The following is a 10,497-nucleotide window of genomic DNA, read 5'->3' as shown; positions in this document are numbered from 1 at the left end:
GACCGGCAAATCTTAACAGAAAACAACTGCCGCAAAAGTCATAAAAATAAGCAAACAAACGAATGAATAAACAAACAAATGAATAAACAAAATAAAATATTATACAAAGCTACTTTTTGCTTGGGTGGATTAAAAAAAAATTACAAACGAGACAGTACACTTGGTCACTATAGCCCGACCCCCCTTTCCAGTCTGCTTCTCTGGAGAGAGAGAGAGAGAGAGAGAGAGAGAGAGAGAGAGAGCGTGCACCTCTTGTGTTTGATTCACCGTGTCTAGCTACAGTTAGGGAAGATAGGCAGATGTCCGCACAGCCTGTTGTGTGGGAACTAATGCAGGGAGGAGGACAAGGAATCGAAAACACCTGCCCGGTGATCATTTAACCCCCTCAGCCCCAGCCCCCTGTATCAGGTGTAGGTATATTACATATTAAGTCGTCGTCTCCTTCACTTGACAGAGCACACACACATGTGCAGGTTCCCACAGACCGGTGTGCATTTCACACACACACACACACACACACACACACACACACACACACACACACACGCACGCACGCACGCACGCACACACACACACACACACACACACACACACACACACACACACACACATCACTGGCTCCAGCAGGATAGACCCGCTGACCCTGGACATGATCCCACCGCATCAGGTGTGCTGTGCTGGGCTGGGCTGTGCTGTGCTGTGCTGTGGCGTGACCCTCTTCATTAACCCATGGACTGCTGAACCTCGCTAGAACTATTAACTCAGTGCGGCCAGTCCTCTCTTCTCCTCTACACAGACACCTCGGATGTCCAGTGGGTGTCTGAATGACCCACCTTTAGCTTCCGTCGTCAGAATTGTGGTGTTCTTTGTCAACATTCACCTCTTCAGTATAAGAGCCTTCCGCTTGCAATATTTTGATGGTGGTAATTGGGGTGAAACGCTGTTAACGTCGTCTCTTTCGCCGTTCGTATGGAGAGAGTTAAAAATAAAGAATTTTAAAAAAGGAGAGAGAAAAAAGTCAGTCTGGCACAAATCTGAAGCAGAAGAACTACTGCTCATCTAGATCTTTTGAAACGGTGCAACAGATTTTACTGAACAAAATAAAAGCCGTCATATGAGGAAGAAGTACCGAGTAAATAATGATAATAATAATAATGATATGATAATGATAATAAACAACAGTAAAAATAATGATGAAATGCATGCAGGCTTATATAGCGCAGTGCCCCCATGTCAAATATACTCACCGCGGTTTACAATACAATGTAAAAATAGGCACCAGAAAAGAAAAAAAAGAAATAGGATAAAAATGAACATCATAGATTGTGACAGACGGCCCAGTCCTAAACCAACAGCCTTTACAGACAAGCATAGTTTGGCAGCGGCAGTGAAGGGGTTAATCACCAACACGCGAAGGCGAAGATTCGTTAAGAAGATGACCACCCAAGCTACCAAACCACGATTGTGACGTGCTGTCTGATCCGTGGAGCGGAGTTCCGTAATGATAATTATAAACCGCCTGGGTCAATCCTGATGAGGGTGGGAGCCGCCTGGGCGCCGTGTGTGATTGATGATTTTAGTTATGAGTGTCATGTGCTCAGTGAGCCGTGTCCTCTCCACGTGGAGGGAGTTTGCGGGGCTTGGTGTGGGACTGGACGTTCCGCCCGAGTTTGATTCGCTTGGCTAGGTGTTACAGGGGCTTCTGGGGTATTGGTGGTGAGGGAGAGTGTGATACGGGATGGATCTTTGTGTGCTGGTGATGGTGGTGGTGGTGGTGGTGGTGGTGATGGTGGTGATGGTGGTGGTGGTGAAACCAGTGCAGTTCAGCCCCCGTGAAGAGTTTGATAGTCGTGGTGAGAGTTTCTCCAGGAGCTCACGTGATAAGAGAGAGAAGGGGAGGAGGGAGAGAGAGAGAGAGAAGAGGGAGGGGGATGGGAGGGAGAGACAGAGAGAGAGAGAGAGAGAAGAGGGAGGGGGATGGGAGGGAGAGACAGAGAGAGAGAGAGAAGAGGGAGGGGGATGGGAGGGAGAGACAGAGAGAGAGAGAGAAGAGGGAGGGGGATGGGAGGGAGAGACAGAGAGAGAGAGAGAGAAGAGGGAGGGGGATGGGAGGGAGAGAGAGAGAGAGAAGAGGGAGGGGGATGGGAGGGAGAGACAGAGAGAGAGAGAGAAGAGGGAGGGGGATGGGAGGGAGAGACAGAGAGAGAGAGAGAGAGAAGAGGGAGGGGGATGGGAGGGAGAGACAGAGAGAGAGAGAGAGAAGAGGGAGGGGGTTGGGAGGGAGATAATGCGCTCGTTTTTGTTCGTTCTGCTTCCATCTCCCCTCTGCCACTTGGACAACTGTGACCACCACCACCACTGCCACTGGTGCTGGTGCTACTACTACTACTGCTACTACTGTTGCTGCTGCTGCTGCTGCTACTGCTATCTCTGAACTACTACCTCTGATGCTGGTACTACTATTATCTCTACTGCTGCTGCGACCTATGCACTGCTGCTGCTGCTACAACTACTACTTCCACAATATTTCACTTTATGTTACGAGCACTTCCATACTACTACTACTACTACTACTACTGCCACAACTACCTTTCATCCACCCCAGCCACCACTTGTGCGCTCTCTCAGTATCGTGCTAACTAGACATTGAAAACGAGGAAGTAGATGAAGAAAAGAAACAGACAGAAAGAGAGAGAGAGAGAGAGAAGGGAAAAAGAGAGAAAAAAACAAAAACAGACAGGTGCGGGCGGGCATCCCAGTGGGACTCCACAAGTTATCAGTGAGTTCACTTGCCCCGGCATGCCTCCCCCCACCACACACACACACACACACACACACACACACACACACACACACACACACACACACACACACACACACACACACACACACACACACACACACACACACACACACACACACACTGTCTGCCTGGCTAGTTAGGACGTTACTATCACAGACCTCAACCCTTCCACCTCCTCTCACGATGGGAAAACATTCATTTGTGTCCAGCGACCGAGACCTCCTATCCGGCCCACAGAAACGAAATGAACTTGTTTGGTTGGGGGGCAGGGGGGGTCGGGGAGGGGGCAGGGAGGGTGGGGCAGGGGGGTGAAAGAGGCAGGGAAGGGGGTGGGGTGTAGGGAGGTTGTTAGCATCAATTTATCATCCCCTCCTTCCCCCTGTGGAGTGGTAACGAAGTTGTTGCAGCAGTGCAGGTGAAGGGGGAGTTGAGGATTTACGAGAGCAACAGCTTCTCTTTTCCTCTGTGTGTGTGTGTGTGTGTGTGTGTGTGTGTGTGTGTGTTGATTGTGTGTGTGTGTGTGTGTATGTTGATGTGTGTGTGTGTGTGTGTGTGTGTGTGTGTGTGTGTATTGTTACTAGGGTGGTCTTACGTTGTTGTTTTTTTTTGTTGTGTTTTTGTTGTTGTTGTTTAGCGTCAGTTGGTTTACGTATCTGTCTAGTTTTTGCGCGTTTTTGGAGAGCCTGTTAAAATCATCGGGCGTACAGCTGTATGTTTTTTTGTTTATTTGTTTGTGTTGTTGTTGTTTTTACGTGAAAAAGCATTAAAGAGGGTAGAGCGATGCGATCGGTATTTATATCGCTTTGCTGTCTGTGTTGTCGGATTTCCGAGAATCTGTCAGTTTGTTTGGATCCTTTTTCGTTTGTCTGTCACTGGGAAGATTAGAAACAACAACAACAATTCTTTCGTTTAAAAGAAAAAGAAAAAAAGAGAAGAGAACTAACCAATGAAAACAGATATTGTTCCTCTCACGACGTATATCTGTATGAGTGTACATTGTGTGTGTGTGTGTAACTGAAACCCGATTGACCGACACAGGAAACGAATGACGAGCGCCCACAATGGCAGCTGTCAGTCGGCTCTAACGAGGTAGGCAGCCTGTAATGCAAATGACCCCAAGTTTGTATGTATGTGAAGCGCTTAGAGCTTGGTGTCTGACCGAGGATAGGCGCCATATAAGTACTCGTGTCATCATCATAATCACGAATGTGTGTGTGTGTGTGTTCCAGTGCCCCCGACCTTTGAAAAGGTGTCCGTGAAGCAGCCCCGTGCCCCAGTTGGGGGTAGGGTGAAGTTCCGGTGCAAGGTCCAGGGCAAGCCACGCCCCTTCCTGCTCTGGTACCGCAACGACGAGCTGGTCTCCACCTTTGAGGACAACAGGTCAGTCACTGGACAGGGACTGAGAGAGAGGGAGTGATAGAGAGAGAGGACAGGGGGGCGAGGAGGGGGGGTAGGGATTGAGATGGAAGATTCTTCTTCTTCTTCTTCTCCTCCTCCTCCGCCTTCTCGTTCTTCTTATTCTTCTCCTTCTCCCCCTCCTCCTCTTCTTCTACTTCTCCTCCTCCTCCGCCTTCTCCTTCTTCTTCTTCTCATCCCCCTCCTCCTCTTCTTCCACTTCTCCTCCTCCTCCGCCTTCTCCTTCTTCTTCTTCTTCTTCTCATCCCCCTCCTCCTCCTCTTCTTCTTCTTCTCCTCCTCCGCCTTCTCCTTCTTCTTCTTCTTCTCCTCTCCCTTCTCCTTTTCCTCCTCCTCCGCCTTCTTCTTCTTCTTCTTCTCCTTCTCCCCCTCCTCCTCTGCCTTCTCCTTCTTCTCCTCCTCCCCCTCCTCTTTTCTTCTTCTCCTTCTCCTCCTTCAGTCCAACACCCATTCATTGTTTTTCACAGGATCACCATCACCAAGTACGCCCTGCAGATTGACCACGTGGAGAAGTCCGACGAAGGACGCTATAGCTGCCTGGCCACCAATGACCATGGCTACAAGTGGGCCAACTTCACACTGTCTGTTGACGAAGAAGGTGTGTGTGTGTGTGTGGGGGGGGGGGATGGGTAAGGTGTAGGTATGGTGGGGAGGTCTGTGGGGATCGGTGGGGGGGTGGGGTGGAAGGTGGGGGTTCAAGTCAAGTCAAAATCTCTTCTTCTTCTTTTTTTTTTACGATGGTGATGGATAAGCAAGGAATGAGCTTCGTTGTTTTTTTGTTTTTTGTTTTTTTTGTTTTGTTTTTTTAAATAATAATTTTGTTTTATATACATACATTTTGCCCTCGCCCTTAGGATGAAGTAATGAAAAGAAAGTGTGTCTGTGTGTGTGTGTCTGTGTGTGTGTGTGTCTGTGTGTGTGTGTGTGTGCGTCTGTGTGTGTGTGTGTCTGTGAAGAGAGGGAGAGACACACGGAGAAAACTTTTGATCAATAGTGTTGCGGAGTTATCAACCTATCGATTTTTTTTTCTTTAGTACTGTTGCCTGTTATCTATCTATCTATCTACGATTATTTTTAATTGAAATGCAGGGAGTTGTCATGCTTTGTGTGTGTGTGTGTGTGTGTGTGTGTGTGTGTGTGTGTGTGTGTGTGTTTCTCCCTCCCAGACGAGGACCTGGGAGATTATGACGAGTTTTACGACACTGACGTGAAGCCATCTGAAGACGACTACACAGGTGAGAGATTGGTTTGTATTGTACTGTATTCTGTTGTGTTGTATTGTGTTACACTTTTGTCACAACATATTTCTTTATGTCAAAATTCGGGCTGGTCTCCCCAGGGAGAGCACGTCGCCACAGGGAGAGCGCCACCGATTGATTTTTTTTTTCTCTGTCTCTGTCGGTCTGTCTGTCTGTGTGTGTGTACACGAGAGAGAGAGAGAGAGAGAGAGAGAGAGAGAGAGAGAGAGAGAGAGAGAGAGAGTTTGTGTGTTGGTTTGAACTAGATCTTGTTTGTGTGTTCTCTCTCTCTCTCCCTCTCCCTCCCTCTCACTATCCATCCAATTATCTACAACTGTCTGAGCGTTCACTGCCCAGAAGCAAAACCTCCCAGTTACGCGCTAGCCATAAGACCCGGTCACTTACACAAGTGACGAATCAATCAGTCAGTTATGTTGCTTTTAAAACCAGTGGACAGAGAAACAGTTTCTTTTTGTCGGGGTTGGGGGGGGGGGAGAGCGTGGGGATGGCTGGAGGGGGGAAGGGGTGTAAGGATAGAGAGGGAAAGGGGAGGTATGAAAGGGGGAGGTGTGTGTGTGTGGAGGGAGGGGGATAGGGGAGGGGGGTCAAAGACAGGGAACTGATCCGACTCTCCAGGCAAGAGTGTGAAGCTGCTGTAAGACACACCACAACTTAGCTGCTGGCAGGGAGGGAGGGAGGGAGAGGAGCCATGATAAGGGTTTTAACACCTCCACACGCGCTAATTGGCTGCACACACACACACGCAGACACACACACACACCCTCCCTCCCTTTTCGGCCCTGCTACCTGGCAGGTTCAGATTTACGCAGTTTCTGGGAGGAGAGTGTCTTGGTTGCAGTTCTTTTGGTAACTTTTTAGTCTTCACCTCCCCCTCCACCATCACCCTGCCCCTCTTCCCCCGCCCCTTTTTTTTTTTAATCTTTCTTTATTATTCCATCTATGGGTTTCCAATTTTGACATAGCCACACAAGAGGTCGTCTTATTGATTTCATCATTATACATTCATTCTGATGTAATGTACAAAGATGGGTTTTTCTTTCGCTGTTGAACGTGTACGTACATGAACTAAAGCTTCTCTCGTTTCTTTCTTTCTGCCTCTTGTATGACTGGCTGCCTGTCTTTCTTTCTTTCTTTCTTTCTTCCGCTCTTTGTCCCTGTGCATCCCGTTTCTGTCTCCGTCTTCTAATCTGCATCTGCTGTATTTCATCCAGACGGGAAATCCCCGATCATCACCATGGAAATTAATGGCTGAATCAGCGCATCCACACACACTACACTACACACACACACACACACACACACACACACACACACACACACACACGTGAAGAAACTGTCCAAAAATGGAGCCGCACACCCAAAGACTCGTACGCTTACCGTGTTTTTCTTTATCGCGCGACCGTCGTCAATGACCTTTGCTTGCAGGAGGGGAAACACTGTGATGTTTAATTAATCAAGAACCTCCCGCTCTCTCTTTGGACGTCACTGGTGATGTCTGACGAAGCAGACACACTGGGATTAGCTCGCGTTGTTCTCCTTGGGGAGGGGGGGGGGGGGGTAGGCTTGGACAATGGGCGACCCCAGTCCGCCAACCTCAGTCCATCAATCAGTCATCTTCAGGGTCAGTCACAGAGGCTTGGACGGCGGGATCATCTTGGGTCTCTCAGCTTTCAGTCTGGACAGTCTCTAAGGCTTTTACCGCCCGTGCACGGTTTGTTCATTGGAGGGGTACAATACGTACTGCACAAACAGCGTGCCTGGTTCATTAATTACCGTCGTCAGAAATCGTCCTCCGACATCTCTTTCTGGCTGTGTATTGGTATTGGTTTTCTTGTGGAGGAAGGTGGCAGAATGGTTAAGACGCTCATCTGCCGGTACATAGTCCGTGAGGGTGTGGGTTCGAATCCCGCTCTCGCCCTTTCTCCCAAGTGTGACTAGAAAACCGCACTGAGCGTCCAGTCATTCGGATGAGGACGTTAAAACCGAGGTCCCGTGTGCAGCATACATTTGGCGCAGTGAAAAAGAACCCATGGCAACGAGAGTATTGTCCTCTGGCAGAATTCTGTAAAAAAAAAAAAAAAAAAAAAAATCCACTCTGACAGATACACAAACAAATAAAGCATGCACTCAAGGCCTGACTAAGCGCATTGGGTTACGCTGCTGGTCAGGCATCTGTCTAGCAGATGTGGTGTAGCGTGTATGGATTTGTCCGAACGCAGCGACGCCTCCTTGTGAAAGTGAAACTGAAAACTGAAACTTTCCTGTGGCAGCAGTCCAGGTCGGGAAACAACAGACAGATTTGGAAGAACCCAGCAAACAATTGTTCTTTCTGTGCGGCGTCCCAGTTCCTCTTCACGAGAAGAGGAAGAGGAAGGAGAGAGTCATAAGGAGAAATAAGAAGAGGAATAAGAGAGAGTCATAAGGAGAAATAAGAAGAGGAAGGAGAGAGAGTCATAAGGAGAAATAAGAAGAGGAATAAGAGAGAGTCATAAGGAGAAATAAGAAGAGGAAGGAGAGAGAGTCATAAGGAGAAATAAGAAGAGGAATAAGAGAGAGTCATAAGGAGAAATAAGAAGAGGAAGGAGAGAGTCATAAGGAGAAAGAAAAAGAGGAATAAGAGAGAGTCATAAGGAGAAATAAGAAGAGGAAGAAGAGAGAGTCATAAGGAGAAAATAAGAAGAGGAAGGAGAGAGAGTCATAATGAGAAATTAAGAAGAGGAATAAGAGAGAGTCATAAGGAGAAATAAGAAGAGGAAGGAGAGAGAGTCATAAGGAGAAATAAGAGAGGAATAAAGAGAGTCATAAGGAGAAATAAGAAGAGGAATAAGAGAGAGTCATAAGGAGAAATAAGAAGAGGAATAAGAGAGAGTCATAAGGAGAAATAAGAAGAGGAATAAGAGAGAGTCATAATGAGAAAGAAAAAGAGGAATAAGAGAGTCATAAGGAGAAATAAGAAGAGGAAGGAGAGAGAGTCATAAGGAGAAATAAGAAGAGGAATAAGAGAGAGTCATAAGGAGAAAGAAAAAGAGGAATAAGAGAGAGTCATAAGGAGAAATAAGAAGAGGAAGGAGAGAGAGTCATAAGGAGAAATAAGAAGAGGAAGGAGAGAGAGTCATAAGGAGAAATAAGAAGAGGAATAAGAGAGAGTCATAAGGAGAAAGAAAAAGAGGAATAAGAGAGAGTCATAAGGAGACAGAAAAAGAAAAATGAAGTTGTGTCCAGGCTTATGCGTTGATGGAACCCGGGGAACCTCGCTACCTGGCTGTGTGCTTTAACCATGTGGCCACCGCTGCCCCGTTTCCTCATGAACTGGTCTTGGGTATATGACAGGATGAGGACTCGCGCTGAGATTGGGCTGGAACCATTTCTCCACAGCATTTTTTGGAGAGGCGTGGAGAATAAGGCTGTCGTTTTTGTGCATGCTTTCTTTCCACAGATCTGCGTTGTGTGTGTGTGTGTGGTTGTGTGTGTATGTGTTTGTTGTGTGAGTGTTTGTTGTCAGGTTGAGTGGTGTGTGTTGTGTGTGTGTGTTTGTGTGTGTGTTGTGATGTGTGTGTGTGTGTGTGAGAGTGAGTGTTGTGTGTGTTTGTGTGTGTGTGGTGTTGTTAGTGTGTGTATGTGTGTGTGTGTGTGTGATGAGTGTGTGTGTGTGTAGTGTGTATGTGTGTGTGTTGTGTGTGTGCGCGCGCGCGCGCTCGGTGTGAGTCAGTGAGCGAGTGTGCCTGTATGTGTGTGTATATTGCGATACATGTGTGTGTGTGTTTGTGAGTATGTGTGTATGTATTGTGATATATATGTGTGTGTCTCTGTGTCTGTGAGCGCGCGCGTGCGCGTGCACTGTGGGGTGTGTGTTCCTGTGCTTTCAAGGGCACGTAATTGGCCTTCACGTGCAGTCAGCACAAGTGGCCCGGTCTTCTGTTTTTGCCATTGCACTGGGCGAACTGCGCGACACTCAGTCTCTTCTCCATACAGCCTCTACCCCACCCCCTCCCTTAAAAAAATTGGCCCGGAAGATTATTGCCAGACACAAAAACTAAGGGTATGCGTGATGTTGGGGAAGTTAGGGAGAGAAGGGGGGTTGTTAAGAACTTGGTTGGACGGGGGTGAAGGGGGGCAGGTGGGGGGGGGAGGAATAAATGGGGTGTTTATGGAGGAGAGGGGGGTTGGGGTGGGGAGGGAGGTTAGCGTCAGCACACAGCACGCAATATAACCGTTCTCTAAAAGGGAGGAGGGATGGGGGGAGGGAAGGGGAGACTGGAGGTTCCGGCCGTGGAACCTATCATCATCTTTTTTTGTTGTTGTTGTTTTTATTTTATTTTATTTTATTTTTTTACAGTACCTCTTCCGCATGCCAGAACTTCCTTATGCATGCTGCGTACTGCCCTCTCCCCACTCACTTTTCCCCCACCCCCACCCCCGGCCCCTCCTCACACTGTGTGCATTCCTTCCCCTTTTAAAAACCCTACCCTGGAATTTTGTTCCTGTTTTTCTGTTTGTTTTGTTTAGCTGTTATCGTCAGGCAGTGTGCGTCTTCCACACACTGTTGACGCGACAAGGCCGGGAAATAAATTATGAACTATTCGCCAACTGGAGATGGAAGGAGGGACCGCTTTTTGTTTTGGCGTGAAGAGGGGGTTTCGTTCGGTCGTTATTTTCTCATGATTAGGAACGTGTGGGTTTCATTTTGTTGTTGTTGTTGTTGTTGTTGTTCAGCTTGTCCTCCTCCTCCTCCTCCTCCTTCTTCTTCTTCTGCTTCTTCTTCTTCTCCTGCTCCTCCTCCTCCTTGCTCTCCTCCTTCTTTTCTCCTTCTCCTCCTCCTCCTCCTCCTGTTCCTCCACCTTCTTTTTCTCCTTCTCCTCGTCCTTCATTCTCCCACCTCTACTTTTTCTCCTCCCCCCCGTTAGTCTGTGTCTTCCCCGTCATATTTCCTCTCCATGCCGTTTGGTATTCACGTCATATTCATCGTGTTTCTGCACCCACTTCTCCATTCTTTCCATAATTTATTTTCCTCCCCTCTGCT

General features: G+C 47.8%; 1 protein-coding gene across 1 annotated transcript in view; it reads left to right on the top strand.

Moving 5' to 3' along the window:
* LOC143294398 (fibroblast growth factor receptor 2-like) overlaps window positions 1-10,497 on the top strand; it is a 97,974-nt gene that overhangs the window by 40,363 nt on the left and 47,114 nt on the right. The window contains exons 3-5 of the mRNA XM_076605873.1: window positions 4,033-4,183; window positions 4,686-4,816; window positions 5,385-5,453. Coding sequence (XP_076461988.1) covers window positions 4,033-4,183; window positions 4,686-4,816; window positions 5,385-5,453 — 351 coding nt within the window. The remainder of the gene's footprint in view (window positions 1-4,032; window positions 4,184-4,685; window positions 4,817-5,384; window positions 5,454-10,497) is intronic.

The sequence above is a fragment of the Babylonia areolata genome, chromosome 19 (assembly GCF_041734735.1).
Source record: "Babylonia areolata isolate BAREFJ2019XMU chromosome 19, ASM4173473v1, whole genome shotgun sequence".
NCBI lineage: Eukaryota > Metazoa > Mollusca > Gastropoda > Neogastropoda > Buccinidae > Babylonia > Babylonia areolata.
This window is presented reverse-complemented; position numbering and strand designations above follow the sequence as displayed.